General features: G+C 40.1%; 1 protein-coding gene across 1 annotated transcript in view; it reads left to right on the top strand.

Moving 5' to 3' along the window:
• The window catches only part of OTUD7A (OTU deubiquitinase 7A), a 193,123-nt gene that overhangs the window by 150,073 nt on the left and 23,227 nt on the right, over positions 1 to 19,823 (top strand). The window contains exons 12-13 of the mRNA XM_025199446.1: positions 1,999 to 2,126; positions 9,150 to 9,299. Of these exons, the coding sequence (XP_025055231.1) occupies positions 1,999 to 2,126; positions 9,150 to 9,299 (278 nt within the window). The remainder of the gene's footprint in view (positions 1 to 1,998; positions 2,127 to 9,149; positions 9,300 to 19,823) is intronic.

Here is a 19,823-nt window from a genome sequence, read left to right as displayed (position 1 = left end):
CACAAGCCTCCCCTCCTCTTCCCTCAGCCTGCACTGGGGCCAGACATGCTCTGCTGCCACCTGCATGAATTGAAGCCACCACTCTCTGGCCCAGTGAGTATGGGACAGCTGGGGCCCCTCCAGCAGGGCTGGGGGGACAGGGGACCGCTAGTCGGGAGTGTGGGGCACCGGGTTGGGGGCGAGGGACTATGGGTTAGGAGTGTGGGGGGTACTGGCAGTGCCAGGGCTGTGGGTCAGGAGTGAGGGGCACTAGCAGGGATGGCGGGGTGGGAGGCTGCGGGTCAGGAGTGATGGGCACCATCAGGGCTCAGGGGGGCAGGGTACTGAAGTTTGGTGAATGAGGGGCGCTGGCAGGGCTGGGGTCAGTGGGTTGGGAGTGAGGGGCAGCAGCAGGGCTTGGGGGGCTATGGCTTGGCAGTAACGGGTAACAGAATGGGCAGGGGCAGGGCAGACCATATAAACACTCTTTTCAAATCCATCATTCATGATGGGCATTTGGCTAGTTTTCCAAGATTTGCATCTTGTGTACTTCCCACCATTCACTTCAGTAAAGCTATCTACATTTGTATAGTTGTGTGTGTGTGTGTGCGTGCGTGCGTGCATGTACTCATGCATATATATGCACATATGTATGTGTGTATGTAAGTTAATGTATGCAAAAAACAGGGTGTTTCTGGAAATGCGTATGGTGGAGGGAATAAGATTAGTCCATTTTATGACACCACAAGCTCCTCTTTTTAAAAGTAATTTCAAAGAGAACTTCTGAAATTGCTTTCCCAGGAATAACTTTGGCCCTCTGGATGTGGGTGCCGGTTTTATCTTCCCTATTTATCATGTTGTATTTTTCTTTGTGGCACTTGATACCTGTGGCCATAGATGAATAGATCCTATGTAAAGTCCTAAGGCACGGCCCTGAGGACTCTATACACTTGAATGAGCACTGACAAAATACACGTCTCACCTTACATGCCACCAGCATTACAGATGATTTCCTTGTCTTTGTATCTCTGTACTCATCTTGGATAATATCAGTTAGACAATTTAGTCTGGCTTTTCAAGGCTATTCACATGTCAACCAGATTTATTTGACCCTCTTAATGAACATCCAGTAGTTATAGCATTCTCCATCCTCTGTCATTGGGTACCTTTCAGACATCAGATTTCGAATAGAACAGAAACTGTCTGAAGATCACTCCAGATAGATAACTGATGCTATTCTAATTTGCTACCTACATCTTCTGTGTACTTGTCTCTTCCAGATTCTTTTTGTAGGTAATTTAATCATTTTGGCTGTCTTTGATGTTCAAGACTTGGGTCCAAGCATGGATATAATTTGATCTACAGAATTAGCCTCTTATTTTGACACAAAATATCATATTGCCAAATGTGAAATATTACCAAATAACCTCTCTTTCTTGGGCAGCTAAATATTAAAAGATCATCCTACACTTTCATTGTGTGGAGAATTTAATACAACTTTTTCCTAGTTCTTTCTGTTGTCTCCTGTCCTATCATGAATAGCACTTCATAGGACTGAAATCCGCTCTCCACAAGGGAGGTATAACTTGGATGACACTGCCAGCTGCTTGCACTTCTACACCAATGTGCTTCAAACTTTATGGGGAAGGCTGGAGAGTATTTTATTCTCCAACTCATGTTTATGTACAGGAGGGACAATTGTGGTTGTGGTTTTACAGACTTTTGCCTCATTCAGATACAAGTTTGGCTGAATCTTGACTGGGAATTGCTAATCCATTTGATATAGATTAGGTTATCAACATGAAGTTGTAAAGAGTATAGATCAGTTGTAACCTGGCCTGAATTTGAACCAGATTCTGCAAAGGCAAAGATTTTAGGTGTTGATAATAGTTTCCTTGAGGAATATAGACCTCTTCTTTCTCTCTGTCAGTCTTTGTCTATTCTAATAACTTTTTGGAAGGATGGAATGTCTGCTTTTGTTTGCCTGACCAACTAAAGTCATTATGCTGTGCTTTCCAGAGTTGACAATTCAGAAGACCCAGTGTACGAGAGCTTAGAAGAGTTCCATGTTTTTGTCTTAGCCCATATCTTGAGAAGACCAATTGTTGTAGTAGCAGACACAATGCTAAGAGACTCAGGGGGAGAAGGTAAGTCTTTTATTAGCAATTTTTACAACTAACTAAATCAACTCGGTTATCACAGACAAAAGACACATTCAAACAGATCTTGGTATTTTATAAAGCATCTTCTGATGTTTCTGAAATAGAGAGCAGAATGGCAAGAGAATAATTTCATTTAGGGCAATGCAAAAAATGTAAGTAGGACTCTCTAGCTGACCACATTACTAAGGGGCTTTGATACTCTGTTCCCCAAGACGTTGAACATAACTGAAGTATCTAAGGAATTTTAGAACATAACAAATTTAATAAAAAATGTATGGTAGTCTTACATAATTATGACTAAAAAGATGAACTACATTTCAAAGACTTTTCCATTTGTGAAGCCCACAGCATTCCTTCGAGTTCCTTCATGTAACAAAACATATACAGCACTATGAATATTGTATTTGAGACATCCACAATAGATTTAATCAGGTAATAGGTTTTTGTCAGCAAAATACTAATCCTGTTGTACCCTTTTCTCCTCTCCCTACCAGCCCTCCATAATAATAATTTCACTGTCAGCAGCTGCACTTCTTTTGTAATATGTGTTTCCCTCACAAACTGATTTCCCTATGCAATTTGAGCCACTATTTTATGTGCTCTACAGTTCTGTGGTGTGCTGTATAATTCTATGAAGTGGCCTGAGCAGGCACCACAAGTGGTGCAGTATGACCAGAGCAGTAGCCATGCTCTGTGTGGCACTCACCCCAGCAGCTCCTGGACGGTTCCTCATGTGTTGCCTATTCCAGCCAGGCCTGGCCCCATGCTGCATGTGGTGCCTGTGAGGGCCATAAGTAGCACATGTCCTAGAGTGGGTGTTGCATGTGACTCAGTCCAGCTGAGGCAGGTACCAACTGGAGCAGCCACCAAATCAGATATGCTGGGGCGGAAGAAGGGAGGGGGTCCATGGGCCCAATTAGGCTCATGGACAGGCCCCAAGCCACTCATCCAGGCCACGGGGCCAGACACCCTGCTTTAAAGGGTCTTGCCCTGCATGGTTGAGAATCACTGCTCTACATGGACCAGCACTAGTGGAGGAGGATGCATGTACATTGTTAATACGTTGAGAGATGTGGGGCGGAAAATTTTCTGGAAAATTTTCCAGTGCTTTATTTTTCCATGGGAAGCGTTCCATTTCTAAAAATTCATTGTTTCATAAAATTCATTAGTAACAATGAATGGATGCCAATATAATATTAGGCAAGCTTGTCAGTTTCAAAGTTGTAATTAATGTTTTTCAGGTGATTATCCCTAAAAGTGTGTGAGAGAGTGCATATATGTTTTATTGATTTGTAAACAAGAGGGTAAATACACTCACATAATCCAAACCAAAAATCAAGTTATGAATTCACCTAATTGTCTGTGCAGGTCAAATCAAAACCAAAGCTGAAATTCTTATTTCATCTCAGACTGCAAGTGAAATCAAAACCAAAACTACAACTGTGATTAATTTTTGTTTCTCTTTCAGTTCAGCAAACGCACAGAGCAGTGTCTCATTTGTTTTCTTGAGTTGGGGAAGTTGGAAATGTTTGCATAAGATCTGTTAGTTTTTTAGTGCTTTTGGTTTGAAGTAGTCATAATAATGCCTAATGAGAAAAACACTAGTGTGGGGCATCATTAGAGTGAAGTTCAAGCCACTGAAGGAAGGAAGGAAGTTGGTAGATGTAAATATTGTGGGCAGGAGTATGCTAGCAACACAACAAGAATGAAGAAACATTTAATAACATGTAGAAACAGTCCTGAAAGAGTACAAGCCATATACAGAAAGCTAATACGGTGAAGTGATGGAACAACATCGTCTGAGCAAAGTCTACTTCAGGAATCCTATGTAAGTAAACAAATTAATATGTTAAACAACACACAGTATAGACTAGCATCTATATTGTTTTAAAACATTATAATTTTAAAAGTTGTTAATGCAACTCTGAACTCTTATTTATTTATTTATATCTTGTTTTTCTGCTTGCACTAAGCACCCAAAGTGGCTTAGGCTTAACAATAATTTTTTTAAAATTACACAATAGATAAATAGTTAACTATCTCAACCCAGCAGAGTGAGCCTAATCCTCTGGCCAATGGCAGAGGACAAACTATACTTCCCTTTGGCTCTGCTGTCCCAGGGCAACTGAGCAGCAAGTTGAGCAGCAGAGTGTTCTTTCTCGCAGGAAGGGGGGAAGCAAGCTCCCAGCTGCTGCTGCTTCTCCTTCTGATGGAAAAGGCCAGACTAGAATAGGCTAAAATAAAAATGTTTTCCCCCTTTTGTTGCAGGAACTTGGTAGCTCAAGTGAAATAGCAGATTTGCAAAAAATGGAAAATGAAAATGTTGAGCTGCCATGTCTGGGGGAAGAAGAAGCAGGATCCTCACTTTCAAGATCACTCTCAACAGATATGCAATCCACCATGAGTAGCTGTTCAAGACAGTCAAGATTTGTATCAAGCTTTGTGGACAAAATGTCAAAAGCAGATCAAGAAAAAGCAGATGAGGCATAAGCTCAAGCTATATGTGCAAGTGGTATACCTTGTTCCATAACTGAAAATCAATACTGGAAGGAACATTACAAACTGATTCACCCATCATATAAGTTACCATCATGTTATCATTTATCACATTCTCTCTTAGAGAATTTGACAGAATTCAAACAATGGTTATTCAAAGGATTGGTCAAGCAGAATCACCTACTCTAATGTTAGGTAGATGGACTGATATACCAGGAAATCCTTTATTGAACATCATGTTAGCAACACCTGAACCAATATTCCTGAAAGCAATTGCTACCAAATATTCTAGTTATACAGGTGAATACATAGCCAAATTACTGCGTGAAGAGATTGAAAGTGCAGGTCCCTCCAGAGTATAAGCCCTTGTAACTGATAATGCAAGTAACATGAAAGCTGCATGGCAAATATTAAAGACTAAGTATCCTCGTTTAGTAGTATTTGGCTGTCTTGCTCATGGGTTGAATCGTCTGACAAAGGACACAGTAAGTGTGAATACAATGAAGACAATGTTGGCAAAGTGCAAAACGATTGCAAAGGTATTCAACTATCATCATGTTGCTAATCAGACTTAGAAGAAATTACAGAAAAAGAAGCAGGGGAAAGAAAGTGCACTTTTATTGCCAGGAGAAAGTAGATGGGGCTTGGCTACAAAGTGTTTACATAGTTTGCTGTGCACAAAGAACTGTTTGCAGTGTGCTTCAGTAGATGACTCAGTATCCCAGGTTATTCCCGTGAACATTCGGAAGCAGACTCTCAACAACGATGTGTTCTGGGTTCGAGTTCAAGGAGCATTCAACTTGCTACTACCAGTTTCAGTGGCTATCAAGAAACTTGAAGGAGATACACCAGGCTTTTCAAATATTCAAGAGATATTCAGACAACTGAATGACAATCTAATTGAGCTTTTGCCTTCTTCACCTCTATCCAAAAAGGTAGTAGTAGTAAAACAAATGTTTACTAAGAGATGTGAGTTTTGCTCTCATACAGTTCATCTGGCAGCAAACTTTTTGGATCCCCTATACAGAGGACAACATTTATCAGAAGATGAATTATCTACTGCTCTCGATACAATTATGGAAGTAGCTAAGAATGTCCCCAACATCAATGAAATAGTTGTGATGACAGGCATTGCTGAGTACCGTGCAAAAGAAAAACTTTGGAGTAAAGACATCACTTGGCAGGCAGCAGAGAATACGTCTCCTCGTACATGGTGGAAGGGATACTGTAACACCCGACTGTTGTCCAGGATTGCTCTGAGGATCCTAAGCATTCCACCAACACAGCTTCTTGTGAACAGAACTAGAAGACTTTCCGCGCAATCAAGACAAAAAAGAGGAATAAGCTAACAAATGAATGCACTACTAAGCTTGTTTCTATTTCTCAAAATCTCTTGCTTCTGGAGAATCAGAAGCACAATTACTGAAGAAGATGCAGTGTGATGATAAGTTGCCCTTGCCCATAGACTCATTGGTAAAATCATCCTTTAGTGAGAGAGAATGTGGTTCAGGTAGTTCTGAATCAGATTTGCCTCAATCTGATTCAGAAATGGAACTAATAAGTAGTGCAAGTGATTCTACCAATAGTGACAGTGAAACTGGAGGTGCCGCAATGACCTCAGTAGAAGAGAGTTAAACTCTGTTGAAGTGGATGAGTAGACAACCATGGCATATCATGCACAGTTCTTTGGGTGTGCTAACATTAGTGTGTCAACAGTTTTCAGTGCTTTGGGGGTTTTTTTTCTTAAATTTAAACAAAGAATGTAAGGGAAGTGCATCTTATTGTGTATTGTCTTTACATTTTTACAAGTATTCCAATAAAAATAATTTCTTTCCACATAAAGCTTTGAATTAGTTTGGGTATAACATTTAAACCATGCTAAGTGTGCTGTATTTAATTTTTTCCTGATCAAATATTACAGTTCAAATGCTTGTGGCTATTGGGACATAAAATTAACATGGGGGTACTTTTTTAGTTTTGTTTATGAAATAAGTCAAATAAACATGCTCAATCAGATCACGCTCTATTTAGGGCATTGGAAAATTTTCCAATTCAAAATTTTCCAGAAAACCCATATCTCTGATTACATTCCACAGATTTTTGCTGACACCAGAGGAAGTTTGATTCTATTCCAAGCTAAATGAATTCTAGGGGATATAGAATCTGCCCAGCCCTGACACAAAGCCCACCCTTTGCTAAGGCCCTAGGTCAAAGAATGTAGTCACTGAGCTGTTTAAAGAAAAGGCCACCAAATTGTCTAATAAGGGCAAAATTATGTACCCCCCCCCCCCCCCCAGCCTCATTCTTGGAAATACCTTCACAATTTTGATTCAAGCTTAAAAAAATCAACCTGAGTGAGGCAAAACCCTGCATAGTGCCATTTTCAACCCAAATTGATGCTGTTATGCAATGTTGTAAGCAGTTGAAAATGGCATTTTATTACAAGAAGTGTCTGACAACATAACAGGTGGGGTCTTTAGCAGCCCCACCTCTACTTTCCAGTGAATAATGCACCATTACACACACCATTGTATAAAGCATTTTTCCCTGATCTACGTTTGTTTTCAAACATTTTCTCACATTGTTACAATGCATAAAACCAAGGCAAATGTTGACTGTAGGACTGAATGGAGCACACTTGAAACTAACACATTTAACACATGCATAATACTTTCTTTTAAAGCCATGAAGTAGATAACTGTTTTTAATTATCCTTATTTTCTAGTTGGGGGAAAGAATTCAGAGGCCAAAAGGGCCTCTGAAGCTTTATTTAGAATCCACAAGTTTAGACATATGCTCAGACCAGTGGACAAGTTTTCTCTTCTCCTGGAGACATTATTAGTTGTAAGGTGAAAAAAGGGCATTTTATTTACTGTTTAATGGGGATTTTTTTAATGCTATAGTTATGAAAACGTATGACATAACATTAGCTTCCTTATGCCAAAAAAGAAGCTCTGTAAAATAATGAGATTCTTCTACATTTTACTTAGTAAGTTTACATATTCAGGTATGCATTAGGCTTGTGCAAAGTGGCTGGTATTCATTTCAGATTCGGCTGATTCGGGGCACAGTGATTCAATTTTGTGATTTGAATCACTGTCCCAAATTGATTCGGCCAAATCTGATTCGGAGATTCTTTGCCAAATCAAACAGGCCCCATCCCCCACCCACTTTCCCAGCCCCATCAGTGGCTGTGCCCTCCTGGCCCCAGGCTCCCAGCACTTTAAAAAACAAAACAAAACAAGCCCAGCACTCACCGGTTCTTTAAAAAAAGTTTAAAAAAAACCCCATTCACTGGCTCCTGCCAGGTGAGGGGGCGATCCCCGATGCCCCATGCTGCGTGGGGGGCTCTGCCATGAGCCCCCAGAAGCCCCTGGCAGTGGCTGCAGGGGAGTGTGGGGCTTTTTTTTTTAAAGCCAGGACCTGGGGCCAGGTGGGGCCACCATGGTGGGGAGGGGACTGGGAGAGCGGGCGGGGGATCAGGGCTCATGGCAGAGCCCCCACACAGCATAGGGTTGGGGAGGGGGGACAGCAGGGATTGCTGGTGAATGCCAGGCTTGTTTTTTTTTTTAAGAACCGGGAGCTGGGGCCAGGCAAGGCAGCCATGGGGAGGGGCTAAGAGAATGGGCAGGGGTTGGGGGGGCACTCAGAGGGGCTGGGGGAGCAGGCAGGGGATTGGACCTGGCAGGTATCCCCCAATGGTTCCCTCCTCCAGCCCCCACCCCACTACTTACCAGCACTGAGTCCAGGTCCAGCTTCCTGTGGTGGTGAGCAGGGACTGCCCAAATCTCTGAAGCTCTCCAAATCTTTTCCTAATCTATTTGGAGAGCTTCAAATCGATTCAACCTTTTTATTGGTCTCCTGATTCGATTCAGTTTCAGAGATTCAGCCACTGAATCAGGCCAAATCTCCTCCAAATCAAATTAGCACTTGAAGCTTCACACAGCCCTAGTATGCATGCTCAAATATTCTCCCATCACTATAAAAAATAATTAGTAGCTGCAATTTATGATAATTAATGTAACTTAGATCAATATCTGGAAAAAATACTAGCTTAGAAATAATCCTACCCTCAATTTACAATAATAATCAAGTAGCACAAAGGAGAGAGAGGAGACACAGGCATTTGCATATTGCTGTCATTAATGAGAAACATTTTCTTGTAACTAAACCTATACCATAGAAATACAGTTCTGCTCTTGTGTATCAGACAAAAAAATAATTGTCTCACCATCAAATTTTACAATAAACAGCTACAACAAGGAGGAAATACGTTACAAGAATGGAATTGTTTCATAATTGTTCCTTAATTCTTATTTTCTTTGTTTTTGCAATGAGGTTTCACCTGTTCAGTCTGTTACCAACTTCCAAATGTTACATTTTACCCCACACTGCCCACTGACACACTTCTGGGGCTCTATTTATATTGTGCAGTGATATATAAATGCTATCAGGTTCCTGTTACTCTTTCTGTCACATTTATTTAACAAAATCTTATTGCTTTCTTTGCAGCTTTTGCACCTATCCCATTTGGGGGAATTTACTTGCCACTTGAAGTTCCGCCTAACAGATGTCACTGCTCACCTCTTGTTCTAGCTTATGATCAAGCTCATTTCTCTGCTCTTGTATCTATGGAGCAAAAAGATCAACAGAGAGAACAAGGTATGCTGAGAAAATTCATACTAGACAATGTTTTCTATAGAGCTGAATGCAAAGTATAGTGCCCAGCACTGCTTGATGACAGCTTCTTACAATTTCAGAAAGAACCATGAAATCTGAACGTGGTTTGTAAAAGTAAAAGCATCAAAACTGATTGTTAAAACGGAAAGGAAGCTGGTTCTTGTTTTGTGAGCTCACATATATTCTACAAAGGTCACAGATAAATGTTCACCAGTGGGAGGATAAGGCAAACCTGAGGCTAGATGTCATCATGGACCCTGTTGTGCTCTTTTGCTGAAGGAAAGAAGTTAGGCAGCTTTCTTTTTTGTTTATTACATTTATTTTTATAGTAGCACACACCCATGTGACTTGCACTCCCATATATCATAGCTTTGTTCCATCATATTAACTATATATGCAGATGTACCTTTATGGAAATAACTTAATTAGCCTGTGTAATTACCACAACCACATATGCAGTCACAAAGATCATGTGCATGTTAACAACTTGAACCTGCATATACCCTAGGAATTTCTAACTGAATGTTGTCTTTTTGGAGAAGTCAGAAAATGTTACCACAAATAGGAAACGTTTGGTTAAGTATTAAACAATTCCAGCTTTCTCTGATAGTTAATACATCAGACAGACACAATATTCTACTTTGATCATGTTTGGTGACATCAGGAAAAAGGAAAAAGGCAGAATGGCAAAAATATGAAATCAAAGCTCTCTTGAAACGGTCAGATCATTGTTCTGCATCTGGTCATTATCTTTGGATCTAATCTTTGAGTCATTAAAAGGGTTTAAAGTTGCTGTTCTTAGCTTGTTAAATGTAAGTTAAATCAATTCAGTGGTACCAAGTCAGTTTTCTTCAGAGTTGATAATGGATATCTGCTTTTCTTTTAAATGAAAAGGAACTGTTGTTGGTTTTATGAATAACATGTTGATTAGACCTTTACAGATAAATGCAATACATTTTTACAAATACCTCATTTCACATTCACTGTTACTCACTCTCCCTGTGAAAACTGTGTGGACCTTGCCTCCTGAATAGAGAGTCAACAGAGAGAGTCACTTGGGTTCCACATAATCCTTCAGATAGTTAATGAAACTGATGACTCTCATATGTAACAGCAGAACGTTGTCCACAAAAGGGAACCAACAAACTAATTCAAAATTATTTTGCAAAATGTACAGAACATGTTTTTGAGATGAAACAAGGATGGGTGGAGATCTGTTTGTATATGTTCAGGTATACATATTAATGCCTGGTAATTTTATATTATTAATAGAAGTGCTTTTCCTTCCAGAATGAATTTGATTCATTATTATCTTAGAATATGCTTTCCCTGTACATGTTCCTTTGCAGCAGAAATTTATTTCAAAGCTATAGTAGAACTTGACCTATGAAAGGCAGTTGATTTAATACCACCATTCCTTGTTCTTAAGCTTTTGGGGCTTTGTCTTTGCTACTTGTTTAATCTCACTAGCAAATGATCTGTATGTGTTATAGTGGGAATGATTGGAACTTCTATAGTTTGCTCACAGAGAGCAACACATATGAGACTTCATTTTCAGTCATTTAAAGGAGTTTAACAATATTACTCAAACATGCAGGAATGAAATCAGGAAGGCCAAAATGCAATTGGAATCACAGCTAGCAAGGGACATGAAGGATAAGAGGAGGAGTTTCTACAAGTATGTTAGCAACAAGAGGAAGGTCTGGGAAAGCATGGGACCGTTACTGAATGAGGAAGGCATCCTAGTAACAAATGATGAAAAAAAGGCTGAAGTATTCAATGTCTTTTTTACCTCAGTTTTCATAGGCAAGGTCAGCTCCCAAACTACTGCACTGGGCAGCACAGTTTGGGGAGAAGTTGAGCAGCCCTCGGTGGTGAAAGAACAGGTTGGGGACTATTTAGAAATGCTGGATGTGTACAAGTCCATGGGGCCAGATGTAATTTATCCAAGGATGCTGAGGGAGTTGGCTGATGTGATTGCCAAGCCACTGGCCATTGTCTTTGAAAATCCATGGCAATAGGGGGAAGTCTGGGACAACTGGAAAAGGACAAATATAGTGCCCATCTTTAAGAATCGTAAGAAGGAGGATCCAGAGAACTATAGACCAGTCAGTCACACCTCAGTCCCCAGAAAAATCATGGAGCAGGTCCTCAAGGAATCCATTTCTAAGCACTTGGAGGAAACTAAAATGACCAGGAACTGCATGGATTCACTGAGGGTGTCATGCCTGACCAACCTGATTGCCTTCTATGATGAGATAACTGGCTTTGTGGATACAGGGAAGACAATGGACTTGATATACTTTGACTCATTGTAGAGATGATATCTTTTATTAGACCAACAAGATTGTTGCAAAAAAATTTCTTTTAATTGCAAGCTTTTAGGCACAAACACCCTTCATCAGGCATTGGAGAAAAGATGGTAAAAGTTCTCTTGGGAAGAAATGAAAGTTCATATTTCATAGGATTTCATAGAGGAGTCAATAGATGGAAAACTCCTCTGGACAGTCAGTTCATAGCTGGTATGGAGCCTCTCACCTCCTCTGAGGATCTGTGATGTTGCAAATTACCTTGAAACAAAGGCAGGAGCAGGATTTCAGGTTTCAGGTGGTCACAGTTGCTTCCTGCTTGGGAAGAATTTTTTTTTGCTAAAATCTTGTTGGTCTAATAAAAGATATCATCTCTACTATGAGTCCTGATTGCCTTTTCCTCTAGACCAATACGGCTATAACCTGGATACCTGAAACATGGAAGATATCAAATTTTAGACGATTTTTTTTTTTAATGAAATTTTCATATTTTCCCAAGCAGGAAGCAACTGTGACCACCTGAAACCTGAGATCCTGCTCCTGCCTTTGTTTCAAGGTAATTTGCATCGTCACAGATCCTCACAGGAGGTGATGGATTCCATACCAGCTATGAATTGACTGCCCATCTATTGACTCCTCTGTGTAATCTTATGAAATGTGAACTTTCATTTCCACCCAGGAGAACTTATACAATCTTTTCTCCAATGCCTAATGAAGGGTGTTTGTGCCCAAAAGTTTGCAATTAAAGAAAATGTTTTGCAAAAATCTTGTTGGTCTAATAAAAGATATCCTCTCTACTACCAGTCCTGATTGCCTCAATCCAAAATTGTAATTTCAGGTCATATACATACACCTGACATAACTTTAAGCTAGCCCTCTTTGTTACAGAGATCAATAGAGCAGAAAGAGTTCAGTAGAGGCTACAAACCTACCTGGGACTATGGGTAGATACCTGGGCAGCTAGTCCACACTAAACTCCATTCTGTCATACCTTGTAACATTTGAACTAGCTAGATTGATGCTGATTTGAGCATAGCTACACGTTGCAGTTATATAATTGGATTACAGTGTAGATCTATCTATCCATAGCCCTATGAAGTCAAGACAAACTGATCAGTTTGTCTGATGATAAGTGTCTTCAATATTCATTTTCACGTAATAATAATTAAGAAGCCTATCATAATACATAAGCATAATGGTGAAAAGTTAAAGTTGCGGGAAACCTTCATTTTGTCATTTTTCTGACTTCTGAATGTTTAAGCCCCCTGAATATACTTTCTGTCTTTCGAGTGGAATATAAAATTTTGCCTATATGCAGCAATATACTGCCTTCTCTTTTGTGTTCCAGAACCTCCTAATCCCTCCTTCATATGTTTTGTGGCATTCTGTTGACACAAAGCAGCTGAAAAGTGATTGTGCAAGTTCACTTAAGGATTCTTTCTGTACAGAGTAGCTGTCCAATTATGCAGAGCTCGAAGTAGCTTTTATATCACTTTATGTAGTAGTGGAGGATGGGGGACACACAGTAAAGATCAAGCTCTTCCACCAAAGCAACCCTTTAGTCGTTATGAGTCAGAATCCCTTTTCTTGTTGTGTGCAAAGAATACATATCATTCCAGTATACATAAAGCCACCTTGATAAACAATATGTCATTTATACTTCATATCAAGTTATAACTGAGCTCTTGTACCACTTTGATTTGAAAGACCAGCAAAGTTTCATTGCATGAAGCTACAACAAAATACAATTCAATAGTCAAGGTGTACCTTTGCAGAAGGAACATCTGCAACTCCTATAATCCTTATCTCTGGTATAAAGAAGTATTTCTGCTGAGACTTATTTGTGATTGGAGAAACAGATACCGGTTCTGTGGTGATGTACTATAAATAGTTATTCTAGTGTGAATAATTAACTTAGGCTGCCAAATATTATTTATTTCATAAAGAGAGATATCCTAAGTAACAGCCACAACAATTCACTGCTTAGAACAGTGACAGTCTTTGTTCTAATGTGGTCAAAATGCCTTCTGTCTGCATAATGAGTTGTCTTTCACCTTGTAAGGTAGTTCGTTTGGAGAGCTTGCAGAGCAGTTTAAGGATTGCTAGACTGTGATGATTGATTTTAGGTTGCTAATAGATGTGATTGTTGGTACAGATTGCTACTCTTTGCACAGTAATGCTTTTCAGGATGGGATAATAAGACATAAAAGTAACAGATGGTTTTACCTGGGCCATGAGCATAATGCCAAACATGGGTGGAATTGGGGCTTTTTTATTATTTAAAAGTGAAAGCTTCAGTACTTTTGTAGCACTTGAAAGAGATTCCTCTCTAAAATATATTCCTTTCCTCCATCAGACAAATATGAAGTTCTTTGAAGATACTTTTTTTGGATTGGGTTGGGTTGGGTTGGGTAGGGGGGGGAGTGGTAAACTAAAAATGTCTCTTTTAATTTCTGGACCCTTAGTGTGAAATAAGCAACTGTCAAACAAATTCTTTTAATCATGAGTGTTTAGTTGGTTATTTCTAAAAGCTTTTATTCATGAATTTGTCAGTTCAAAGGCACAGTAACTCTTTTTATAAAGTCTGATTTCCCATAAATGAATAAATGTGATGGTTCTACTCCCAACATAGCTCAAAGCATCCTTTGATTTAAATGTTACAGGGACACATTCTGAAGTAAATAGTTACTATGTTTCTTTGTTGCTTAGTCCCCACAATTTTCCAAATGTGTTTAGAAGGATAGGGTCAATATCTGGAGACTTTTTGGTGAAACAAGAAGAGAGATTTGTGGCCATTTTTCACACTAGCACATTAATTATAATAATTATTATTGTTGTGTTTTGGTGATGGGGGAAGCATTGTCATTTTATTTATTTGCTAGTAATCATTCAATAAAGCAGAGACAGAACAAACCAAGCCTTTAAAACAGTATTTAAATGTGTCCTTAGCAAAAGGTGCATAGTCTGTTGGTGGAAAAGGAGAAAAATGGGATTTAATTCATTTCTCTCATATATGTTAAAAAGGTAAACTTTAGTCATAATCCTCTTAAAAATATTGTAGATTAAACTGTCAAATAACCGCCACTGCTATTTTGCTAGGAAAAAAACGGGCTTTCTGAAATTTCTCTTATACATAATTTAGTTCTAGTTCATTGATTCTGTACAGCTTTGCTGCTACTCTCAGTTTTGGCTAATTCTCAAAGATGAGAGCTTCAGTAGACAGCTGCATCTCACTGATTAGTGTAATCACCTCTGTGGAGGCTGCACTGAATATGGATAAAATGGATTAAAGAAAAAACTGTCATTGCTCTTCACCTGTTTCATTCCTTCTGCCTTCCTCTTCTTCCCTATTCAAGCCCCTTCCCATGCAAACACACAGATGGGAGTTAAGATTCTAACAGTATCCTTGACATTTACCCTCCCAAAAGCATTACTAAATAAGGAGTCATAAAAGAAGCACAATAAATAAGTCTGTTTGGGCTGAAGCTGTTTATAAATGGTAAATTAAATGGTAGGACATGAAAAGAAGGAGGTGGACATGAATGGATATAAAACTGATGAAAGACGCATAACTTCCGAGGAATGGTTCTTAACCTTTTTTAGACTCAAGGCACCCCTCAGTAAATGCCAGCCCTTAGTTTTCACTTGTTTTTTTTCACTACAGAAAAATAGAGGAATTCTTTTGTTGCAAAGAACTCAGAAAGGCAACGTCAGGTCAGAATGTTTTTGACACCAGGGATCCCTATTTGAAATCTCTGGGTTTATCTTCAGAATTGTGTGTAACAGTGCTAATCTGGTATAGCACCTTCAAATAATCTTTTGGCACCCCCTTTGAGAGTTACCACTCTAGGGTATTAAGCAGAAGACATTCAGTGCTCCCAAGTATATTGTTTTAAAATATATTTTAAAAACTAAAAGAATCAACCTTTCTAATATTTGTTTTCTCCTGGGAGCATGGCATTCAAACTGAAACATTTCAGTTGTGGTTAACAAGTAGTCTACTAATAATTTATTAGGTGCAAAGCCAGCTATCTCACAGGCTGTGATTGATGACAAGCAGATTATGTGTATTTCCATATATACATGAGTTGCTTTGGCTGCTTGGTAAGTAGACAGTTGATGGTCAAACTCCTTATTTCAATACCATCTTGGACTATCTTGTGATGTAGAGCTTTTCCATTCCCTAATTTGTAGAATGGATATAGTAATACTAACTTCTCTACATGCAGGAGTGTTCTGGGGTTTAATTAATGCTTGGGAAGAGCTTGAAGATTATTGAGTAATATGATTTGACTTTCCATGTGATCCCACTAAAATATTCTACCTCAAAAAGCAAACAATAGATTAGGGCTGAGACTTTCAAAGATACTTAGCTGATTTTAGAGTTGACATTAATGCATCAAGATATGCTAGACAGCTTTGAAAACCTCAGTCTAGGCTTTTTAATACTTAATTCTATCTGAAAATTAATATGTTTGGAGTTATTGCAATGAATCAAAGACCAACAATTTACTTAGCTGAGATTTCTATGTACAGAGAGCTGCCTTTAGTTTATAAAGGGATCCTCTTCCATCCAGGTGCCCACGTGCTCTGGGAGTGTGTGTTTTGGTGGGGAGGACTTTAATTAGAGTAGTTCCAAGAACTCTAATTAAAGCACTCAGAGCGTCTCATGTATCAGCATCCCCATGCTGAAAAATGACGGCAGGGGCACTTCAACTAAAGCTCATTGAACAAATTAACTTAAAGTGCCCCCACTGCCATTTTTCAGTGCAGAGACACTAATACATAAGATGCTGGAGCACAGTAATTACCACGTTCCAGCAGACTGTTAATCAAGTCAGCTCCCATGTGCTACAATTAGTGCGTCGGAACAGCTTCACTGCAAATATATAGGCACCCATTGGTACCAATGTGAATTTTTTGGATATCAAATCAAACTCCTAGCTTTAGCTTGCTTTGGATAAATCGTATCTAATTATGTTGCCAGTGCTACTTTCAGATAAAAAATGAGGCTAAGCATAAACATCTCAAATAAGGCAGAAGTCAGCTGAACTCATAGGTCTTGCTGCAGAGAGCAGGATGCAGACCAATGGCTTGAAGTCACAGCAAAGTAGGTTTAGATAAGATATCAGAAAAAACGTCATCACTAATAGAAGAGTGGGACAGTGGAATAGACTGGAGTCCAATAGAATGGAAGTTGTAGACTCTCCATCACTGGAGGTGTTCAAGAAGAGGTTGGACAACCACTGGTCAGGGATGATATCAGCATAGCTACGTGTGAGGGGTTGTGCCAATATAAGCTGTGCTGCAGGGCCCAAGCACTCTTGTTCCTAGGGGACCAACTTCTGAGGCCATGCAGTTTTGCTTTTGATGCGTATTGCTCACAGGGTTTAACCCTTGACTCACCTGCCATGCCTTGATCTTGCAAATTAGAGTGAGGGTCCTTGGTCATATATAATAGCCCTTATGAGGTGCACATATCATGGATGTTTGTGGGGCAGGGGGGGCTTTTCCTCCCCTTTCACCCCCTTCCACATACCAACTGGGTCTCAAGTTGGGATCCATGCCTCCTTTCCCTGATGTGTATGGGGTCCTGGACTGTTAGTGCAATAGGGGAGCACCTTAGCTAACCATGCTCAGCAGGAATTCATTAAGTCTGTCATGTGATAGAGAAAATCAACTTCCCAGAGTAAGTAAATGGTTCACATGCTTGTGCATTAATTCATGGCCAGCCCTGTCCCCACAGTTCTGTGGGGCCAGTTCATTAATTGCATCAATTGTGGAATCATTTCACAGTTCATTTAATCAAATAAAGCAATCAATTCATAAATAAATCATATCTTTGATCAATAGAGTCCTTGTGCCTCCAAATCAATTCAAAGTTCAATTCATCAAATAAATCATGCCCCGCAATTCATTCAGTCTTCTAGTCAGTGGGCACATCAATTCCACTTTTAACTTAAACTGGCTCACCTGGCCCAAATCAATTGAAGAAAATAAAATAAATGGCATGTTCACCATTCCCCTTTGTCTGCACTTCACTTGTGCCATTCACCTGAGCGGTTCCCTCCACTCCTGGACCACTGTGTCAGCTGCAGCAGGTAGGCTCACCCTGACTGCTTCTCTTGGGTGTCAAAGCCCCCTGAGGCTGAAAGCTACTCTGGACTTTCAGTCTGTAAAGACAATCTCTTCACCTGCTTAGGCAACACTCACCGGTGTCTAACTGCTGCAAAGTTCCCCGCGCTGCCTCTCTAGTTCTTCCTTCCTCTCTCGTCAGTGCGGGACACCTGCATATGACATCAGCCCTGGTGCGCCTGCTGATTCACAGCGAGAACAAGCTCTCAAAGCAGGGCAGGCACTGTGTGAAGGGAATTTGCACACACCCCACAACCTCCCCTTCCCCCTTCTGCTACATGTGGCAGGATTTTTTTAAAGCCTTCCTCAGAGTGATTGGGTGCTGGCTGCAGCCTAACCTGGGGATTTTGACTGGGGTATGCCAATGCTTCTGCTGGGACTTAAAGCCAGAGGTTCCTGGCTAGGGGGTCTTGCCCCTCCACTCAGGGTCAGATTTATTGCCATAGGTCAGGAAAGAATTTTGCCTCATGGCCAGGTTGATATGGACTGTGGGGGGTTTTGCCTTCCCCTGTAGTGGGGGGGGGGCATGGCCCTGTACCTGGGATCTCTTAAGTGTATATTAACAACCTTTAACAGAAGCAGGACATTGAATGCCATGGTTCCCTGGTTTACCTGTGGCAGGTTAGCATGTTATGCCTTGTGTTGTGTCATTATTGACTATGTAACTTTATTGAGAGGTTAGATTATGAATTTTTATAGGATGACTTGGATGGGGATGATCCTGACTCAGGCAGGGGGTTGGACTAGAACTATGAAGATCCTTTCCAGATCTACTTCTATGTGATTCCATGATTTTTTTTGTTTATTCCTCTTGTCCTGGAAGGAATCTTATTTACTATTCCTTATTTACTATTCTCTTGTCTGGTCATGCATCATACTTGTTAAGTACCAGGCTGGACTTCTTAACCATTCCCATTTACTATGGAAATGGGAATGGTTAAGAAGTCCAGCCTGGTACTTAACAAGTATGATGCATGACCAGACAAGAGACACGGGTATGATTCCCTGCCTCTCTTTCTCTGGTAGTACAGAAGTGTTTTAGATTCCCAAAAGAGGGCAGATACGCATGTTGTGAACAACCCCAAACCTGCTGTTCTCTCAGGTCTCTTAAGTGAGTTCAGTTAAGCCCTTCCACCTGGAGAGTAATAGTGACACATACATTTTTTGGCTAAAGAAGAGTATATTGATAAAAAAGTATGTGATAGGAAAATTAATTCAGTAAAACCATTCATCTTTAACTATCACAGAGCCTTGAAATTATTTTATTCCCATACACTCAACACCTGTTCTGCAAAGTCTTTTCTTTCAGGGAATTTTAGGTAGGTGCTTGGCAACCAGTTTAGCTTTGCATTGTATATAATGGACATGTCAGCTGTCTTCCAGCTCGCCAAAAAAAAATCTGTTGCAATCCAACCCCTGTGAGGATACTTTTCACAAATGAACCATATCTTAGTATAAAAGTACAATTTGAAAAGCCTCTGGAAAACGGAAGTCTGTAAAGTGAAACCATGTCACTTTAAAGAGATAATATAACCAGAATGAATACACAGGTTTTGAATAGATCTTTCATGTTACCATTTCAATATTGAGAGCAGTAGCTGGTATGGTTCAAAGTTACAGCCTGTATGGTGACCAGTTCCTGACATCTGTATATAATTTACAGATTTGTAGTTGAGGCTCAGTTGCTTGATTTCAGCACACATTTTCATCTCTTTCAGTCTTAACTTTTTATACTTAAAGGACCTATGTACGCACAACAAAATTGGCCTTTGAAGTGGCTTAATTGCCACTTTAAAGTGACACGGCTTTAATGGCATTGCTATCTACACACTTGGCAGCATATTCCGCTTTAAGTGACTTTGTTACATAGCAAGGTGAAATCCATCCAAGGTATTTTACTTTGCTACATAAAGTGCAACAGCGCACAGGGCACTGGAAGCCAGTGTGCTTGGGGAAACTCAGGCTTGGCGGGTTTCCAGAACCCTGCGCACCCTCCGTGCCACCGTCTCTTGCTGCCAACACACCCACCCGCCCTCCTGCCATCTTGCCACTCTGCCCCAGG

The sequence above is a fragment of the Alligator sinensis genome, unplaced genomic scaffold (assembly GCF_000455745.1).
Source record: "Alligator sinensis unplaced genomic scaffold, ASM45574v1 scaffold458_1, whole genome shotgun sequence".
NCBI classification, from domain to species: Eukaryota; Metazoa; Chordata; order Crocodylia; family Alligatoridae; genus Alligator; species Alligator sinensis.
Note: the sequence above shows the minus strand (reverse complement) of the source record. Positions and strands in the feature narration are given on the sequence as shown.